The sequence below is a fragment of the Columba livia genome, chromosome 1 (assembly GCF_036013475.1).
Source record: "Columba livia isolate bColLiv1 breed racing homer chromosome 1, bColLiv1.pat.W.v2, whole genome shotgun sequence".
Lineage (NCBI taxonomy): Eukaryota > Metazoa > Chordata > Aves > Columbiformes > Columbidae > Columba > Columba livia.
In genome coordinates this window covers 45267263-45287968 of record NC_088602.1, presented here as the reverse complement: position 1 = coordinate 45287968, position 20706 = coordinate 45267263, and the positions used below count along the sequence as shown (strand labels likewise).

Below are 20706 nucleotides of genomic sequence, written 5' to 3'. Positions count from 1 at the left end.
TGTTTTGGTTTGTTTTCTCCTGCTATTCATTCCTCAGAAAGAACTAACACACAGTCTTAACTACATAATTTGTGAGATTCTGACAATACTGTACATTCAATACAATTAGAATCCATATTTCTACTCAAAAGACTAAAAACAAAGACTGTCACAAGTAGAGGTGGTACTGTACTACTCAGTTTATACCTTTTACTCTACAGAACAAATTTTGTTCTGTGAAAACCTAGAGGAGCAATTGGGGATACAGGGGAACTGAAGTGAAAGTTTACAGGTCTGTGATATACATTAGAATTCAGCCTGTATTTATCTACCATGGCTAAAAGAACAGCAGATGCAATGTTAGAGGAAAGATAGTTAAGTTGATCCTGGAAAAAAAAGCCAATTATCCAGTTCAACACTCCATTGTTTTAACCTGTTTAAAGTGGACAAAAATACTGACTTCTCAGTACATTTATTTATGGATAGCAGAGTAAAACATCATTTACAGAGCAAAACTGTCCAACATTCTGTGAAAACAATGCATTAGCAGACAATACTCCGCCTTTCAAACGCCTAGATTTCTACACTATAATTTGCAGCCAAAATTGTGGAGATCTCTGCAGAATCAATTGCAACTTGTCAGTAAAAGCTGCTCAAGAATTCAAGGAAATAAAAAAGCTCAGATTTAAGTTCTTCAACATAATACTCCCATCAGGGTCATTACCTCTCCTGATGCATTTCTTTCAGTGACTTAGTCCTCCTTCCAGAAACCTCAGAGGCTCTCCTTTCTATTTCTTCTCTCTCTTCCTTTTTCTTTTGCAATTCAGAAGTGAAGCTCTTTCTACGATTCTTCCATTTTGCTAGATCCTACAAAAATAAGAGGAACATATACTACAATCAGATTTTCTCAGGACAGAGGCATCTCATCACATGCTAGCTACTGCCCTGGTTCTATTCGCATTGAGGCCACATTTTCAGGCATGTTTTCCCTAAAGGATTAAAGGCTTCTCATATTTTGGTCAGGTGTTACAGGCTCACTGCGTGTTAAAATTAACCATTTTAATTACTGTACTATGAGTGGAAAAGTATATGTTTTGTCCTTTTCCATATCTACCCCCCTAGCCCTCCACCTTCCCCCTTGACATTATCAATTTTATTCCAGAATACTTCATTCAGTAACACATAGTTGAAAACTAATGCAAATGCCATCTGTACTTCTTTGTTGTAGGCTTTGGAATTTGGGATATTATTTTTTTCCAAATCACTAGTATGTTAGACTGATACATTAGCTTAAGAATAAACACGCCTGAAATTTCGAATTGAAAACATATACTTCTATATTTTCTTAATTTCTGTAAAACCACAACAGGAACTGGGAATGTTCTCCATGAAATACCAGAGCTGGGTTAAGAGATGTACTGAATATTAGAACTGAGAGGCATTAAACAAACAACTATGAACTGCTTTGCTCGGTGCTCTGTTCTTAATTTCAGCTTCTTGTTGGTAATCATTGCCAAGCACAGATTTCAATAAAAAAGAAAAGGTCTTCAGGTGACCTTATAATGCTGTGCAAAGCTACTGCATCAGTTTATAAGCTGGATTTAAAACAGAATTATTGGGGGATAGAAGCCTCAAGAATTTGCACAAGGAAATCTTATTTCCCTCCTTTCTCCCACAGGATCAAATACTCAGACATTCCAACTTTTCATAAGAAAAGTATTCACAAATTTCAGAAAACACAAGAAACTATGCCCTAACATCTCTTTATGTTCACAGAAATCAAGCCTGGAGGCTTTATTGTAACACATACAAGCGTTATCCTGAAGCATTAATCAGATACTTAGGATTATATTTAAAATAATATCAGTTCTGCATTGAACAGCCATCCCCAAAATCACTACTAGTTGCAAGAGATGGAACATTTTTGAACGTAACCCTGTAGATTTCTGTGCACATGCCAAAGCCTGTTTTTTAGGGTCATGGAAGGCAGGCAGCACCCAGCCCTTCAGCAGGACACAAGAGGAGGGATGAGAAGGAATATTTACTTCTTGCCACTTCATATCTTGTTCATGTAACTGTTCCTTTATCTTCTGTAGCTCTTCATAACGGATTTTGCGCAATGACTGCATCTCCTCCACGCTGACATCATTCAAAGATTTACTCCTAGAAAGAAAAAAGAGTACTTGGCTTTATCGCATCTTAACCATTGCTTATGCAAGGGAACCTTTGAGAGAGAGATATTTATATTAGTACAACTGAGCGCTTGAGTGTTATTTCGTATAGTGCAGAAAACACATGGGCAGCTGAACAGGCAAGGCTGGGATGTGCTCTAGTGCCAGCACTCGAGTCAGTAGTCACATATTTAAGCAAATAAAATCAGGTTAAGGGAACAAGTAGCTCTGTAGCAGCTCCACACTTATTATTCACATTGAGCTCCTTGCACACAACTGCTACTTCTGTTTAAACTTATTACTCTCCTTATTGACCTTGCTCCTTTCTTTGACCTAAAAGGCATCCCCCCTCCTCAAGTCCAAATTCCCAGAAACACCTCCTGTTCTTCCCTTCCCTAGTCTAATCATAAAATCAAGTCAGTTATCGATGCACGTTTCTAAAATATGAAAGTAATTCACCGCTAAATGCTCAGTTCATGCACACCATGGGCTCCACTAAACTACGTTACCCCTCCCCAAGCCACCCTGATGCTTCCCATCCAAGTCAGGATGGCTACCACAGCCATCTTCTCACTAATTTCTCCAACATGGCTACAAGTCTCCCCCATGAACTCCTATTCACTAGTTTCCTTTAAACTATATTCCTCAAAGCTCACCTTTCATGTTTTTGTTTGTTTCTGTTTTTCCCCCTCTCTCCTTTATTCTTTCACACTGCAGTGATAAACATAATAGGACCTTTAATTTAAGTATAGGACAGGACACCAAGCAAAATGCAGGCGGCCCATAATAAGGTTCCATTCTGTAAAACAAAAGGAAAGCTAGGCTTCTGGGCTGTATTTTTTAAAAAATACTGCTATTTGCCTTTATTAAAAAAAACACCAAAATCTGAATGATCGAGGGGTGTGACAAAGTTCTAACAGGACTTGAAAATAATGTACTACTCTGATATGACAGAAAATTGGGTTAAAACCAAAACTGACTCAGCGCAGGGCCTTGCTCTAATCTCTTACATACCAAGAGAGCTCTGAACTAACAAACCAGACTCTCTCACTTCCTCCCAAGAGGCCCAGCTCACTTCCATTGGTAACATAAGACTTTGGCCTCTAGAAATAAAGACTAGGGCATTAACTCTTCATACCTAATTTCTTGTTTATTTTCTGAACGGCAAGAACGCCCAATTTAGCTAAAATCTCCTGGTCACTATTGCAGAAACTCTTTTCTTGTACAGTTCTTTTCCTCGTTTTTTTAATAGTTAAGTTATATCGGATGTAGAAACAATTTTGCATAACTGAACTGTACAGAAATATCAAAATTGTTCCAGACAAGTTCAAGAAAACTTACATGACCAAGGTTTCATTTTCTTTCTCTTGAGTTTCTATATCTGCCTGCAACAAAATAGGAAAATCTAGACCTAAATACAATATGCCCTAAGTAAGGGTATATTCATATATTCATACCGAGGAGCACAATGTTACTTTCAATTCTAGTCTTAACTTCCAAATCTTACTGGTGACTTGAGCCTTCTGAGTCTCCTTCCCCTAACATCTAACTTATTCTCAAACACTTCTTGCTTCTTCTGGAAGTGTTTAGCCATTTACCAGGTTTTGCCTCAGGGTGAACATAAATAAATAAACAAATAAATGTACATTAAAACAAAAAATTAAAAAATCGTGCATAAACCAAATATACTTAACATGCCATCACACAGTAAGTGGAAAAATATCTCTCTTTGAGTCACACTGTACATCATAAACAAGGCCCAAGTTCACATGACACTAAGCAATAAGTTTACCGCTGAGGATTCAATAATCTGAAGTATATAAAATAACCACAGCATATTAATCACTCCCATGATAAACACCATGTCATTAATTATTTCAGATTCTATCTGTACAGCCTTCAAAATAAAATATTTACTAATCTTCCTTCACATTCCTGAGTGTTTTAAAGCCTAATTTAAATACAGAACACCAAGTACTTCACTTTGGCAAGAATAAAATATCAGAGCTGATTCTCAAAATACCTGATAACCATGACTTGGATACCCTATGTGCCAGACGCATAGCTTTTAGTCTCACATTCATTACATAAATTGCCCAAGCACAGAACAACAAAGCAGCATGCACAAGTTGCTTTCAGCACATGAGTTTTTAGCTATTGTGCATGCATGAAAATTTAAACAAGAGGAGGCAAAAATGGGATTATGATCTTTCAAGCTTTTATAAAACTTACCCTTGCTCATCAGAAAGCTTTTGAAGCAGTCTGAGAAATCAAAAGAAAAGATTCAGTGTCTTAATATGCATAACAACATTAACACCACCAGTACACCACCACTCTCATGAAGTGAAGGGGAAACTGAAAGCTTGAGGACCAGCCAGCACGGAAGAAGCACATCAGGGATCTGAGATGAGTCAAAAAAAACATACCAGGAGCTGCATGATGTGTAGATCAGGCAGAAAACTGACAGAAAAATGCTGCCTGCAAGTTTCCAATGCTTCTGGTTTAGCAACACTGCACAAATAGAGCCTTGTATTAATTCTGCACCACTTATTCCAGTGCTGCTGAACAGCATGATGCTCAAGAGATACTCATTTCAAGAAATGAAAATTAATGCCGACTTGAGTCCCAACAAGAAGGCCGGCTTACAGAGCCTGTTTTCTTGTTACTTCAACCACTTCTGATACTAAAGGAAAGTAATACTTGGAATGGATAAGAACAAAAGGCCTTATATACAGGATTAGCACATTAAGTGGAGAACCGAATTAATCCAGTGTGATTCAAGAGAGTTTTAGTATTCTTGAACATGAGTATTTTATTCTATTGAATGAGTTCTTAAAACGTGAAATATTTTCAAGCACTTCAGAAATATTCCTCAGTGAAGCTCACAATTTGTTAACAGTATCAAGCTTAAAAATTAAACACAGCAACATCAAAGTTATCAACTGGAACACGGAAGTGTCTTAGTCACAAACTGATGATGCACAGCTGGGAGAACTGCAACTTGCAATGCCGTATTTTCAGAACTAAGGAAACATTCAAGACCCTGCTCTCCCTCAGCAAGTACAAAATCCAAAGGAGAGCTAGGAAGTAGTTAAAGACAGTACTCAGTCAGAAAAGAGAAATTTTGAGTATACCAGGAAAGGATTAGGGGAAAGCATTAATTGGGACTGGACTGTATGAAAGCAGGGGAGAAATACTGGCAGAATGTCATAGTGGAATTTAACATTACGTGGACACACAATTTGCATGCATCGTGACTTTTGGCGGGCAAAACAACGCTAGTTTGTTTTTCACCTCATCTAATCATCTCATAACTGTGGCAGGACAGTTTACAAGCATTTTCAAGCTTAGGTGCAAGCGAGAATATCAGAGTGCCCATTTCCAGAATTTGTCATTAAAGCAGTCATGTGTTTCAGAAATATTTTTAACAATTATATTGGGGGAGGAAAAAGAAAATATTTCTAGCCTCCACAGCATTTTGAATAATCACTATTCCTGTTTAACCACAGAAAGAAACTTATGCAGAACTTGGAGCATGAAGGTATGATAGCCTATTTTCTCTAAAATAGCAGCCTAAAACTAGAAAACATTGTAATTTTTTTGTTGAAAATATGGTATTGCAGTCATGAGCTTCTATTGAAAGCAAATAAAAAGCTTGTCCGGGACGCCACAAACAAATAGCAGATTGGCAATCTACGAATGGTTCAGCACAAGACGATGCTTTTCTGCATGGGAAGGGTTCAACTGCACTCAAGCGCAATCTGTGCGGGACACAACCTGACCTCTCCACCAGCTGCCGTTTCTTGTGTCTAACTTTGCTGGCCTCCCTGATCGCTTCCCACTTCTTCCAGTCGTCTTCACTGCACGGACCCGGGATGAAATTTACTGGCTGGACGTTGCTTCCCACCTTCCAAGAGTCAATCTTGCGGGTCAGCATATCGTCCTTCTTATGACGGGAAGATGGTGACAGCACTCTGCCATTGCTCTTCCTTTCCTCTGGTGTTGTGTTTTTTTCAAGTAAACACAGAAATTTGGACCGGACCTCCTCCGGAAGACTCCACGGATCAGGAAAGAGTGCCGGGTGATACTTGTCTGGAGCACCTGATAAAGGCACCTCTTTTTTCTGAGAGAGGATTTTACGGAAAATCATGTCATCCTTTTCCAAATCTGGAATTACAGGCTGGCCCTCTCTGGGTTGCAGAATGATCTCACCTTCTAGGAGAGGCTCCCGGTCAGAGAATTTTCTTAAATACCGGGGATCTTGCAAAACAACTTGATTCACATGGAAAGCCCCAGTTTTCCGAACAAACAAGTCATCATTTTCTAAATCTGGATACAGATATCCATTTTCTGTATCTCCTTGCTGGCATCCTGGTACAAATGAAATATTCTTTTTACATTTTATGAGCCTAGGGCCAGAAGTAGGATCAATTTTGGTCTTCGTTTCAGAAGACAAGTAGTCAGAGTATTTTTGCAGGGCCTGAAGTAACGAAAACTGACTGAAGCATATAAAACAAAAGGAGGGAAGTAAAAATATCATTAACTAGCAAGAGACAAGCAGATCACAATGTATTGTGATATACATTTGGTTTAGACTTGCAGTATCCCAAGCAGTACAATGACTCCACCACCACTAACTGTAGCACAGCACACGTCAACCAATGTAAAGGTATTGCGGCATACTGACCTGCTCAGAAACAGCACGCTTACATGCTCACACACAAAGCCAGTAACCTATGCAGCATGTTATGCTTTTGCATTGACATGTTTCAGAATACCAGCAACTTGCAGCTTTACATTAAAAAAAAAATAAAAAAGGTAATAACCGAAAAAGCACGACATCACAGGACGTGGTTTAATTTCATTTAGCTGTTGCATATCCAGCCATTTCTTTTCGATGCAGCAAGAGTACAGCTCATGCAGCAGTATCAACCTGGGCTGATCAGAGGCCTCCAAGATTTTTCCTTCTGCAATCTGTGACAATGAGCTTCCCACATATTCAGTAGTTGGCTTATAGTTCTGATCCCTTCTGCAACTGCTATTCCAGTCAAAATTTGGTCTTGGTTGATTAGCAACAATGGCAGAGCTTTGCTTGTAAGCGAATTCCCAATCCTCAGAATCTGATTTCTTTCTGCTGTGCAGCAGCACAAAGAATGAGCAGAGGGAAAGAAAAAAATCATGAAGCGTAGTCATTGAGTAAAATGCACAGTGGCAACAGTGCAACAGTAAAGAAAATAATCTTTCAATTATTTTCTAAAAACAAAAAAGAAAGAAAACATACCCTGCTGCTACACTGGCAATAAAAATGAAAAGTAAAAATGAAGTAATAAAACTACACTTCATTTATAGGTTTTGCACACAGGAGAGAAACAGGGGCATGCATGAAAACGCACCTGAACCCTTGAATCTCTTTATACCAGGGTTTGAAAGAGGATTTCCTGATTTTTTTCCATAGCAATTCTTCTTCTGGAGTCCAAAACTTAGGAAGAAATTTGTCAAAAGCAACACCTGTATTTGCCGCTGAAGAACTTAGCTTGCGAAAATAGAGATCATCTCTTTCAATGTTTGGGATGCCTATTTCTTCTTCCTCGTCCTCATCAAAATACCCAGATAGTTCTGAAGATACGTTAACTCTTGGTTTGTTTTCCTCTTTAGTATCCAACTGCCTCTGCCTCCTCCGGTTACTGTTCAAAATACCCAATCAGTTAAGATATTTTAGGAGCAACTATTTTAGGAGCAAAGAATGCAAAAAAGACATGCTTTTTGGCTCAGGAGCTCAACCTCATGAATGAAGCAAATTAGTTCTCAATTCCACCACTGCAGCACCAGAAGTAATAAATTATATTAAAAAAAAAAAAAAAAGAGAGAGAGTTAAATGATTATATCAGCATCCTATTGCCTCTGACAAAACTACGAAGTTTGACAGAAAAGACATAACAAATAGTCAACTATGTTAAAATGCCGATTAGAAGGCCAACTTTATGGAGTTATTTATGGACTGCAATTCAGGTAAGTACAATAGTTACTGGATCTTGGATTAGTATCTCTGACCTCTGTGGTTCAAGCATTGCAGCTAGTGGACCAGCTGGATAACTTTCTTGTGAGCAAGATTTAGGAGAGTCATTGCGCAACACGAAATGATGTCCAGGTGCAGCAGAGCTTACAGGGCTCTTTTTGACTAGAAATCTACGATTTGCTAAGTCATCCATAACCAAGTCGGGCAGCCTTCTTTCATCTTCTGAATCAGAGCCACTGTCATACTCATAGATCATCTGGAGGGAAGCTGGATTTGTGAGCCCACGCTCTGCTCTGCTATTTTGGCAGGAAGCTACGGGATTCATTTCACGTCCACTGAGGTTGACCAAAACAGGAACAGAACGAAGATAGTGAAGTCACGAAGGTAATGATGAAATCCAAGAACTGCCCACTAATCTCATGTGTGTGCAGCGAGAAGCCAGACAACCAAAATTCATCACTATATTTTGGAAGGCTTTAATAAGAAACTAAAACCGTAGGTCTAGCTCTCTTGAACTTGCATTTAAGATCATTTAAATCCCTTCTCTCTGGAGTGTAACCACCCTCAAAACATTTCTCACACACCAGAAAACTAGTTATATGAAACAAAGTAAAAACAAAAACGAAAAAAAACAAACCCCAAACAAACAAACAAACGAAAAATCAACCATGCGACCACTCCAAAACATCCTCCCCATTAAAATACGGAAACTCAAATACTTTATATTGCAGCAAGAGCAGCTTTTCTTTAACTAATAAAGAAATAATTTATTTTAAAAGTCCCAAATCAACATCCTCTTTACTAAGACCACACACTAGTACCTTGAAAATGTTCCATCTGACTCAGTGAAGGCTGGACTTGCCCAGCTCCTCCTGTTGTCCTCATTCTTCTCTGTCCTCTTCTTCCTTAAGGGCGCCGGCACATACGTCGCCTGCTTGTTTTTGTTGGGTAAGAAGCGATTGAAGTCAGCAGTAGGTTTCGGTTCAATCACAGAGATCCTACGGTAAGACCTGTCATCTTTATGGGAGTCGTGCATTTTGAAAGGCAGTTCCGAGTCTGTGTCACTGTCACAACCTTAGAAGAAAGGAGAGAAAAGGGAAGGCCCAGGCTTTATTGTCTAGGCACAAGCTTCTAGCTAGAACTTGCACTAAAATGCACTAAACTCTAACTATTTATCCAAGATGTTTGGGATGCAAATTTGCTGAGCTACTGACAGGACAGCAGGAGAGGTACTTTTAGAAGTTTGTGGCAAAGCTGTGATAAGGTCCATTAAGCTGAGCTTGATTTCCATGCCTGCAACATTTGTTCCATTCTTTCACTATCACTGCTCCCTGTGGGAAACAAAGCACTAACCTCTAGAAGAAAGACATAAAACAGCATAGAAGTTTTTCATTGAAAACATACTTGCCACACAAAGTTACTAACAAAGCCAAGTTACCAGCAAACAGTATAGCAACATGCTCATCTCACCAGATGAATGCCCAGTAGAAGCCCAGGGTACATCACATATACAGCATGGTTACATGTAGCTTCAAAACGTTCCATGCGGCCTGAGCCCAATGATTTTAAGTTATTCACATGGAACAAAATCCAAAAGCTCGTAACTTTTATAACTTTAAGTTAGATGACAAGTTTGCATTGAATTTTAAAATGGGGAGAGAAACACAGGTTAGAGTACAGATGTAGGGACGCCATGTCAAACACTTTCTTCTGGTTATCCTTCTTTCCATGACAAACCATCAAAACTGACAACTACTACTCAGTTTTTAACCTAGCTGGGAAAAACCTTATTGAATATCGAATATTCACCAATGGGGTGAAGACAGAGTTTGACATATCCACACTATGAACAAGATAAGAGACTGCTGAATTTTAGGTGATCCCATCAGGGTCTGAATTCTAGCAATTTCACTTCCTGAACTATGGGAAAATACTCCACACGTACACACACCCTAATGCAGTTGTGAAAGCAAGAGTCCCAGCAACACGTCCTAGGAAAATTCATGTGTGCATTGCTTTGTTTCTACCAACTGTTAAAGGTCAATATTTGCTTAAGCAAAACGCAACTGCCACAGTTGCAAAACTAGAGTTGCTTTCCAAGCCAATTAAAGTTCTGGGCACTCAAAGTACTAGGTCCATACATATTTTAAGACATATGTCAACAGAAGGTTTAAAAGAGGAAAAAACATACCTTCACTGCCACCTTTCAAGGTTATATCTGATGAAAAGCTTGTGGAGGATCTTGAACCAAGAGAGTCCAAGCTATCGAAGGAATCGTCTCTTTTATGACTAGTAGAAGATGAAAAGGGCTCTCCCCGGTCAACGTACCAAATATCACCGTACCCACTATCCCTGCCACTTCTGTTCAGGTGGCTGGACTCTTCAAGTGCCTACAAGAGTAAGTTTTGAAAGGTGTTTTTCAATAATATAAGGTGCAAGTGCTACTTGTGAGTTTTTGCTCAAAAATTTTTAAAATGCATTTTCAGTGCACAAAAAGACATTACCGAAGACTACTGTAAACCCTAAGACCAACATATACAAAAGCCTGGATAGGAGATTCAACACAATGTCTTAAGTTCCTCTTATCTCAGCTAAAAGGAATCAAGACACAATTTACCACATCAATAAGAACAGGTGGATTCTGAATTGTGTGATTATACAGTTAGCAGAAGAACCAGCATGAGCTACAAATGATTTCTTTCATATGGACTTTGATAGCAAGGCAAACAAACAAAACAAATGACCATGTTCTCCAAACTAAGAATAAAATTAAATGCCCAACAGACTGTTTTGAGTTGGTGCCATAATGGATAGTAAACTATAAAATTCAGGCTATATGTTTACTATTGTTTTTGGATTCTTTACCTTAGTCAATGCTTGCCCTAATAACTTCTCAAATGCTTTAAGATTGAGGTATGGACCATTATAATGAGGGTTACTTTGAGCTTTTCTTCCAAGCCAGTACAGTGTAATCAAAACCTAAAAACAAACACATGAAAAAAAAAATATATAAACTTAATTACTTTCCTCTCAAACCATGTACCAGTATAAAAGGATCTCAGAATGCTGTTAGTGATGTTTTCCACAATAAAGTGTAAAATCTTCTCTATAGCATTAGCTAGTATCTCCACCAAGAGTGTTACAATGCATTTCATTTATCTCAAGTAAGCAGATAAAAGTACTGTTTCTAACTGTTACATTTATTTGGGAAAGTAAGCTGCATAGAAATCATCCTGAAATGACACAAATTCGCATTGGATAAATGAACAATGGAAGAATAAGTTAAATATGGTTGCGCCATAAGCAGAAATGTCTCAAAAATATTTAATCAGAATTAGTACGAAATTGTTTCAGAAAGCATTAAAGTAAGCATGTCTTACATTTTTCACTCTTCTGTTGGTCTCCTCCGGTCTGAAGCAGGGCAGGGAATGAGAAAAAACAAAACAAAACAGAACCTTTTAAAATCTCCAACTTAAAATTTAATTATTATTCAAGATTTAAAAGGTTTTAAGCCCAATTAGAGTCTAGTATAAAACATGCAACTACGACTGTTGTTTTTTTTTTTAAAAAAAGCAATTAGCTTTGGATTCACAGGCATATCCATACTATTTCAATCACTGCATGTAAAGCAAGAAATTAGCTGATGTATTACACTTTCTGATTTGAGAACTTGGAAAGGCTCTAAGCTTTTTTAATTAGCTAAGGTTTTTAGTTACCAACAAAATAAAAGAGAAAAAAAAGCTAATGACTTTGGGAAATAAAGCCCCTATTAGCGAGGAAGATCTTCAGTTACATATGAAAGCAGATTCAACTGTTACTTTCTTTGCCTAATTGTATTATATTTTCCAAATTATTTGCCTCAGACACAGAGAATCCTTCAGCCTAAAGAGTATTTTTCAGACAAAAAATGAGCAACTGAAACCAGGACATATGGAGAGAGATGTTGTAGGGCTGGAAGGAGCAGTTTGGTTTGCTTTTATGTAAGACACCTGTTTCTCAAAAACAAATACACAAATATTCAGTCACTAGCATTAGTAAACTTTTTTAATATATATAGTGAATTTGTGGTACACCTCAGAAGTACACCAACACACAGTCAAAGGCTGCAGGGAAAAGGTAAAAGAAACCATTCAGGGGACAGTTTTAAGTTGGCAAATTGATGACAGGGCCTGGTCAGGGTAGACGACACTCTTCACGGAAATATGGTATTTGATGGAACATGACAACAGGCATGAACACACACTGTGCCCTCCTTCTCCTTCCTCCTAGTTTGAGAGCTCCTGCTCTGGCTCGGTGCAGCTATAATTGCCGTGTCTGTCCTCCACATTGTAAAGAGATCAGGCTGCCAGGAACACAGAGTCCTGAAATGGATCTGACCTGCAGAATCCCCACCTGCAGCTTCATTATATCACACGCCAGAGATGTCACTGGCTTTGTAGTCAGTATCCTTATCCTGACAAATAAGGAGGAACCCTTCTCCTTTAATGGGAAATATTTACATTTTTCCTTTTAAAGCACTTCCAAAACACATTGTTACTCCTTTTTTTTTTTCACTGGAGACTATTTTTGGAGGGGCAAAAATAAAATCCTCTTCTTTTAACTTCAGTACCTGGATTTATTGTCTAATGTCCATGCTGTAGGACACACTGTGGCCAGGAACTAATGTGCTGACATGAGACATGTTGGTTTCCCAAGCAGAGGATGGAAAATTATTCTTGTAGTGGTGTGAATCAGCATTATGCTTCCCACACCTGACAGAGACCATCTTAAAGGTTTACATTCTTTACCTTCAAGGTCCAAGAGCCTTTTATTAGGCCAGAAATTCTGCCATAATTTGCCATTATAAAAGCAGAGGCCATGCAAGCCGTTGCTAAGGTTGCCTTAAAGTTTGCTCCGAAACTTAAGCAGCCTGGCAAACGGTGAAAAACTCTGCCCTTAGTCAGCTGTGGCCTGTATACAAGAGGTTGGCAACCTTCATGTAGAGCACAGCTACATGACTGAACATAACAGTGTCCATGTCTGCTTTCCATGAGTTCTCTGGGATCATTTAGGTCAATCATTTACAACAGGAAGAACACTTCAACGGTTTTTATAATTTAGTATATTTTCTATACTTGAATAACCATAAATACACTAGGCCTGCACACAACACAAAGCCTAAGACATTCACGTAAACTAATGAGCGTAGCTGAGACACAAAATTTAGGCAGGGGAATATTTTAGACACTCGAACAAGAGACCATGTTCCATTCACATGTTTGCTCAGCTAACAAGGGAAGCAAAAGGACAAATTGTTTACTCTTTGTGAGCAAAGTTTCTTCACTTCTGTTACTACTACTCCCCTCTTAACTACATCTACTGGTCTTCAAACATTTTAAGCAAATTTCAACATAGATGTAGTCTGAGCAGAAGAAAAAAAAAGAAGAAAAGTCCTGTTAATCTAGAGCAATCCATTCCTTATTCATAGAAGCATATATTAATTACTTGATGGCCCTTAAGGGGAAAAAAAAAAAAAAAAAGAGGATTCTGGATGACTAATGTATTGTCCTAGAATTTGTGGAAAACAAAAGGCATACAATTTCTTGCCAAAAAGGCATGCAACTTGTAGAAGATGCAGTTTGGGTCAACTTGCTGTCATTCTCTGAGTGAACTAAGAGTCTTTTATATGTACAACCTGGCCAAGATCACGATGCACATCTGAGCTTACGTGCACAAATCATTGCCCAGTTACTCTCCGGTATATTCCATTTAAAAGAAATAGGCAGGTATCTATCGGATAGAAATGTGATGCAAAATGAAAAGCTTTTAAGAGGAATTAATTTTTCCTGTAAGCATCAACAAGCAAACAAGTTTTTAACTCTAAGTGAATAAAAACACAAAATGAAATAATTGCATTAAATAGAACTTCTCCTTCATAAAGTGTCATCAAAATGTAAATACTATGCCATAACATGCTAATAATTCAACTGGGGTCTTGTGTATAGCTCTGAGCAACTACCGTTCATAGCAGGTGACAAGACAGAAACACCAACATCAAGCACAGCAAGTTCTGTGCTGCTGTGAGAGGAGGCACGACCCAACCTTCTCTGACAACCTGCTGTTACCCTACAGCGAGCTCCTGCTCTCCCCCCTGCTCCCATTCCCAAGTCTGTCTCTAAACAGAGCTGAAAACCTCTAGTTTCTCACACTGCATTTGAAGAAATCAGAAGATGGATCCAAGAACTTCAGCAATGTAGCCCTTAAGCTTTTTAAACACTCCGGGACAATTATAACCTCATTTTGAACATGTCTATAGCACTGAAGTGCACACACAGCACAACTTTGTCCTAAGAAAACTATTCTAGGAACTGAAGGGGTAACCCACTTGCTGAAGTACCTTAATCCATGCAAATAAACACCAATCCTACACTGGGCAACTGTGAAAGAAGTCTACTTTTTGATGTTTTCATCCAAAATCATCATAGTGTCCAGCTGGCAGACTCTATTCTTTATGAAATTTTTATTCTGTGTAACCTAATTTCTGGCTTGAACAAACAAATGCCAACTGTGCTGAAAGTTATAAGCAGGCTGCTGCTCTGCTCAGAAGGGCACAGCCAAGGCTGCATCTTAAAAACAATCTGTTGAAAGATGTTGGATCCTGTCCAAACAACGACTTACTAAACCACTTCGTGTCATTTCAAACATTACCTTCTCCGTCTTCCCAAAGGATTTTTCACCAACAATGCAACATCACTAAAGACATCTGAACTAAGCAAAGGAAGCTGCTAAGGAAGGTGGTTAAGACCTTGCACAACTAATTCTAATCCAAATACTTCATCTGCTCCTGCCACAGTCTCAGTATTTTAGCATTCATTCTGAAGTTTAAAAGAAAAACAATGCCAGTCATCTGCATTGCCTGATCTAACCCCAGTGTCAGAATTTCTAAAGTACAACTTTATTTCACAAAGTGTGAACCTTAATTGTTGGCAGTGGTTTCAATAAAAGTTTATGTACAACTTCAAGTTTAGCCACCCTGGAAAATATCTATCAATCACAGCATGAAAGTCTAAAGGCCACGAGATAACATGTGGGAGTTATTATAATAATTATGAAGCACAATTGTATGATTCCAAGTTGAAAACTGATGCAAAAAGATGTGAAATAACCACTTGTGGAGAACTAACACCTTCTGTGTAAATCATCCCATCCATGTGAATCCCTTAGCAAACAGAAAAAAGACAAATGGGGCAGAAACGGCTGTCACTTGTTAGTAGGTGATATACTTAGACACCAAACACCTGTGTTATGTTTGAATGCAACACACATTCACAGACAGCACTTACGACCAGACAGCACGGACCGACAGATGTTACTCTACCAAGGACCACTCTAGAAGAATAAAGCAAAGCGACACAGCAGATCAGCAGGCTGAGCCGCAACTCAAGTAATTTATTCCCAGCTCTGCTGTTTGCTCAAGGTTAAATTGCAAAATTAGTCACCAAGGCCCCAGCCTGAGAATACAAAAACTTTGGCAGCAACTCCAGTTTAAGGATTTCCTGGTCTACCATTCTCTTCCAGCCGCTCCTGTTTGCTGCACCTGTGGTTATGCCAACATGACTGAATCACGCTGCGGTTCCACGTGGTGCATCAGGACCAGAGAACTGCAACTGTTTCTCTGTTTGAGTTTTTCCTAATAAACGTTTTCAAACCCCAAATTAACTCGCTCATCTATTTTATAGCACAGAAGGGAATGGGCACAGGGATCAGTGGAGGAGGACCCTGCTCCACATACCGGCTCTGGGAGAGTCCCCACATGAGGAAACCCCAGCCAGAGACGTTTTGTACTTCCCCTTCATCTACTGATGCCAAGGAGTGAGGAAAGCTTGCTGGTATTGTTTTAATTCACTTTGAGGTACTTTAAAAACTATTTTTAATAAAAAGTATCGTACAAGACAGTCATACAGCTTACGGTAGCAGGCAGACCACAGTACTTTAAGGAATCAGGAACTAGACTTTAACCCATTATAAAATGTATCTGTTGGCAATGCTAACACACAACTCTAGTGACTCCTGACATTAAAAAAAACTAAAGTAGGTACTTTCAGGTTGACTTATTTCAAGACTTTTAACAAATATATGCTATACTTAGGATTTTCTTCTCCTAACACATAATAATGGTTTGGTTCCCTCACATCCTAATACCTATTAAGCTACAGAAACTATCACTTCATTACATCAAATCTACTTTGGCACTTCACTTAGTTATTTTCCAGGGATAACATCAATATGGAGCTCAAGACCAAATCCAAGATACTAAGAAACTGGAATAGAATTATGGAAGATTATTTTACAGCAACCTGTTCAGAAAGCATGGCTTTCTGAGGATCTCTTTCTCATGTAGAAATGTATTTACAGTATAGATATCTATCTATGATTAAAAAAGAAAGCAAAACCAAAAAAAACTATATCTGAATCCCGCTCCCCTAAATAAGAGTTATGTGATGAGAACAGGCCATATGGTCATGCCCATGCTCATGCCCAAAGAGATAAGACAAATCCAAATCCATTTACGGGGAGAAAGAAGGGACAGAGACACTCCTACTGATAGAAAGGAATGTGCCAGTGACAAATGCACCCTGCCCAGTGCCAAACCCTTCCCTTGATGACGAATGCCCTAGAAACTCCAACAGCTGCCAAAGCTATCTGTTTTCCATCCCTTCCTCGGTACTACAGACCTCATGGGCTTGAACAGACTTCTGTTTAAAAAGAAGTATCAGTGCCATCCCTTTGAACTTCCACCCACCAAGGCAGCAGTTCTACCTCCCAGGTGCCCTTCGAAGGGCTTGGAAGAGCCATGACCTGACCTAGGAACCGGAATGGATCAGCACGCTGAAGAACAAGCCTGCTCCAGACCTCCTCACCAAGCTCCAGGCACTCTAGCCCAACCCCAGCCAGCTTCACTTACTCTTCCAAGGAGGACGTCGGAGGGTTTGAAGGATTCTCCACCCCCACCAAAGTATGCTGTGCAGGAGACAAATGCCGGCTGCCCAACTAGCAGCAGGCTTGTGCTAAATTTCAACCTCTTCGGCCACCTACTCAACTGCTATTAATATGGCTGTTATCGGATCTCACTGAATTCCCACGTGCTGCTGAGAATAGAAAGGCTCCAGTGGAAGATGGGGCTGCCGCATGGGTACGGGAACATGAGGACATTCCTCCGGCACTTGAATTCTTAGTGAACTGATATTCAACCCCGAGAGCCACAGCTCACTGCCAAGATCGCTGGAAATAAAATGATCGGGCTATGGCTGCAGCACTGAAGAACAGCTTTTGGAAATGCACCTTTCTATTTGACTATAAAAAGCATGTGTATTTTCCATAGCAACACATTCACTGGACCCACTGCCACTTACATCCTAATACCACACAGAGTTAGGTATAACATGACAGCAGAAAGTGTTTCTCCATGCCCCTGCAAAACCACTGCCTGACAGCAAGGAGCTCTGTGGACCCTGATGATGGAGCAGCTTGTCCCCACCCTGTGCCCTCACCTACTAATGAAGGGGCTGAGGGGTGGAAAAGAGATGCCCAAGAGGGGAAAGGTGGAGAAGGAACGCAGCCAGGCAACACCCTCCGTGGGAACGCGTCCTCGTCCATCGCCTCAGCACCCGTCTTTTCATACCACCTCTGGAGCACGATGTTTCCTTGCTGATCTCACCCATTATACTTCCACACTATTCTTAAATGCCTTATCAAAACAAAACCAGGCACTTCTAGAAATATGCATCAGCCCCAGCAAGTCACCAGACACTCAAATTATCCATTTCCTCACGCTCTTTTCCGACCCCTCCCTTAGTACTCCATCTCTGCCAGCTTTCTCATATCTCCATCTAATCTACAGGCTCCCATAAGGAGGAAACTAATATTCAGAATAATTCAGGGTAGAAGACATACCTGTCAAATAAAAAATAAAAATAAAACCCCCAAACAACCCCTAAAAACCTTCCCAAGATGATGCGGGCAGGGGAACAGCGATGGAGCATCACTGCAGCAAAAACTTGCAGGGAAGGAAGAGATTGATAGGATCCTGCAGCTTCCTGCTCAAATTTTAAGGTAATTTAAAGAAAAATCAAAGTACTTCTAATAATTGGTGTACTTTTATGACTGATCCCTTTTCGTGGCTTTTTCTTAGGCATTCCATTCCTAAAACTCTATAAAAATCAACAACTTCACTAATATTCTCCAGTCTGTATTAGTTACTTTAAATTCAAGTTCTAGACTGGTATCTAGGCAAAAATAAACCACAGATATTTTACTTCTGAAAGTTAAGTTGCGTGCCGCATACATTGGCCAAACAGCATGAGAAGACCGACTGACTTTTATGAGAAGTGAAGGACTCTACACAAAGAATTAGAAGCTGCAGTGTTGACTCTAAGCTCACATGGAGTATTAGGAGTTCCCAAAGGAAATCAAGCAGCTCAATCACATTTGAGAGGATGTGTGAATTTCAGAGGTGAAATTAATTGCTTTTCAAAGAAAAAATAAAACAAACAATACACAGCAACTTAGATGGACAGATAGCTTTCATATCACTATTTACACACAGTAAATAGGATTTCTCCTCCCTGATTTTTTAAAATTCTTTTTTTTTTTTTTAACCCAGTTGACTTTGTACCAGGGTTATACTAAATGTTACCACTTCTCCCTTTTTCCTTCCTTGTATCTTCTATGAATGTTGAGATTTTACACTCTCCCAGTTCTACCAACCCCCAAATCAACAGTCTTGAACTCACCCTACTAATCATCATCTGTGTAAACTTCTCTTGCATTCAGTTTTTAAGATAATTTCCTTTCATTCCCTCCCACTAAACCAGACCACCTTGTGTAAATTTTGTAGATTAGTTTGGATAGAAATGCATACAGGGAACACATACTAGCATTAGTATTATTTCCAAAAGGAATAGTTGGTATATCTGGGGAGTCACTCACAGAATCAGAGTGTTTGGGGTTGGAAGGGACCCTCTGGAGATCATCTAGTCCAACCCACCTGCTAAAGCAGGTTCACCCAGAGCAGATCACACAGGAATGTGCCCAGCTGGTTTTTTAATGTCTCCAGAGAAGGAGACTCCACAACCTCCCTGGGCAGCCTGTTCCAGTGCTGTTCCAGGGCACCCTCAGAGAAAAGACGTTTCTCTTCATGTTTAGATGGAACCTCCTGTGCTTCAGCCTGTGTCTGTTGCTCCTCATCCTGTCAATGGGCACCACGGAAAAGAGTCTGGTCCCATCCTCTTGACATCCACCCCTCAGAAATTTATAGGCATTGATAAGGTCCCCTCTCAGCTTTCTATTCTCCAGGCTGAACACACCCAGCTGTCTCAGTCTCTCCTCCTAAGAAAGATGCTCCAGATCCCTAATCATTTTTGTAGCTCTCCACTGGACTCCCTCCAGTAATTCCTTATCCTTCTTAAACTGGGGAGCCAAGAACTGGACACAGTACTCCAGATGCAGCCTCACCAGGGCAGAGTAAAAGAGGAGGAGAACCTCCCTTCACCTGCTGGTCACAGTTTTCCTAATGCACCCTTGGATACCATTGACTCATGGTCAACCTGTTGTCAACCAGAACTCCCAGGTCCTTCTCTGCATTGCTGCTTTCCAGCAGGTCCACCCCTAACCTGTACTGGTGCCTGGGGTTATTCCTCCCCAGGTACAGGACCCTACACTTGCCCTTGTTGAATTTCATCAGATTCTTCTCTGCCCAGTCCTCCAGCCTGTCCAGGTGTCACTGGATGGCAGCACAGACTTCTGGTGTTTCACTCTCAAAATAACTATCAAAATAGGCAAAAGTGTGATCCTGTAAGTTTTTAGACATATATACAAAAACACATGAAGGTACAGCTGTTAACTAGCATGGAAATAGCACAAAGGCATTTTGACAAAAAAAAAAAAAAAAAAATCTGTATAAAGTATATTATTTGCTTTAGCTAAACTGCAGCAACCATGGCAACTCATGTTTAGCATTTTTTCAAGACAATACTGAAATCCACTTTCTCTATTGCCTGATGTTTCTTTGCGATTATTAAATTAAACATTTCCAAAATTCTTGTCCTTTTTATTCCTACTCTCACACCTAACCACGGTATTTCAACATTGTCTCTCCCCACACACAGATACCAGAGGTGATTCTGTAGAACAGTCCTCAATACTGACTCATTTATTCCCTCTAACGTGTCACTCAAGCACCTCTGCACCAACTCACGGTACAGATAAACAAGCTACTGCAAGGTAAGTTAGGGTGAAAAATTTTCCATCCACCAACTACTCCATAGCAACTGCCTGTGTGTGCCTCTTATGCTCAATGCCCAGGATTAATACAATTGTTCAATTTGGATAATGCATTCAGAGGTGGTCCCTCGGGTAGAGCTGGGATTTGGCAGGTTACACAGCTTTGCTTGCTCAGAGAGACAGATTTTTATAGCCTCCATAATCAGATAAGAGGGGGAAAAAAGACAATAACAACATCACACATAAACACAACACCCTCCTGTATTTAATATCCTCTCT

The 20706-nt window shown here is 39.7% G+C and overlaps 1 protein-coding gene across 42 annotated transcripts in view; it reads right to left on the bottom strand.

The window, feature by feature from the left end:
* Positions 1-20706, bottom strand: part of LMO7 (LIM domain 7) — a 134959-nt gene that overhangs the window by 36033 nt on the left and 78220 nt on the right. For 22 of the 42 annotated variants that reach the window (XM_065055704.1, XM_065055941.1, XM_065055724.1 and 19 more), the window contains 11 exons: positions 11547-11577; positions 11032-11145; positions 10358-10556; positions 8988-9240; positions 8202-8501; positions 7544-7834; positions 7084-7284; positions 5933-6649; positions 4383-4412; positions 2025-2142; positions 704-846 (listed from right to left, as the gene is read on the bottom strand). In XM_065055704.1, coding sequence (XP_064911776.1) covers positions 704-846; positions 2025-2142; positions 4383-4412; positions 5933-6649; positions 7084-7284; positions 7544-7834; positions 8202-8501; positions 8988-9240; positions 10358-10556; positions 11032-11145; positions 11547-11577 — 2397 coding nt within the window. Of the gene's footprint in view, positions 1-703; positions 847-2024; positions 2143-4382; positions 4413-5932; positions 6650-7083; positions 7285-7543; positions 7835-8201; positions 8502-8987; positions 9241-10357; positions 10557-11031; positions 11146-11546; positions 11578-20706 lie in introns of those variants that run through there. The other 20 variants (XM_065055865.1, XM_065055878.1, XM_065055896.1 and 17 more) reach the window with 9 other exon arrangements.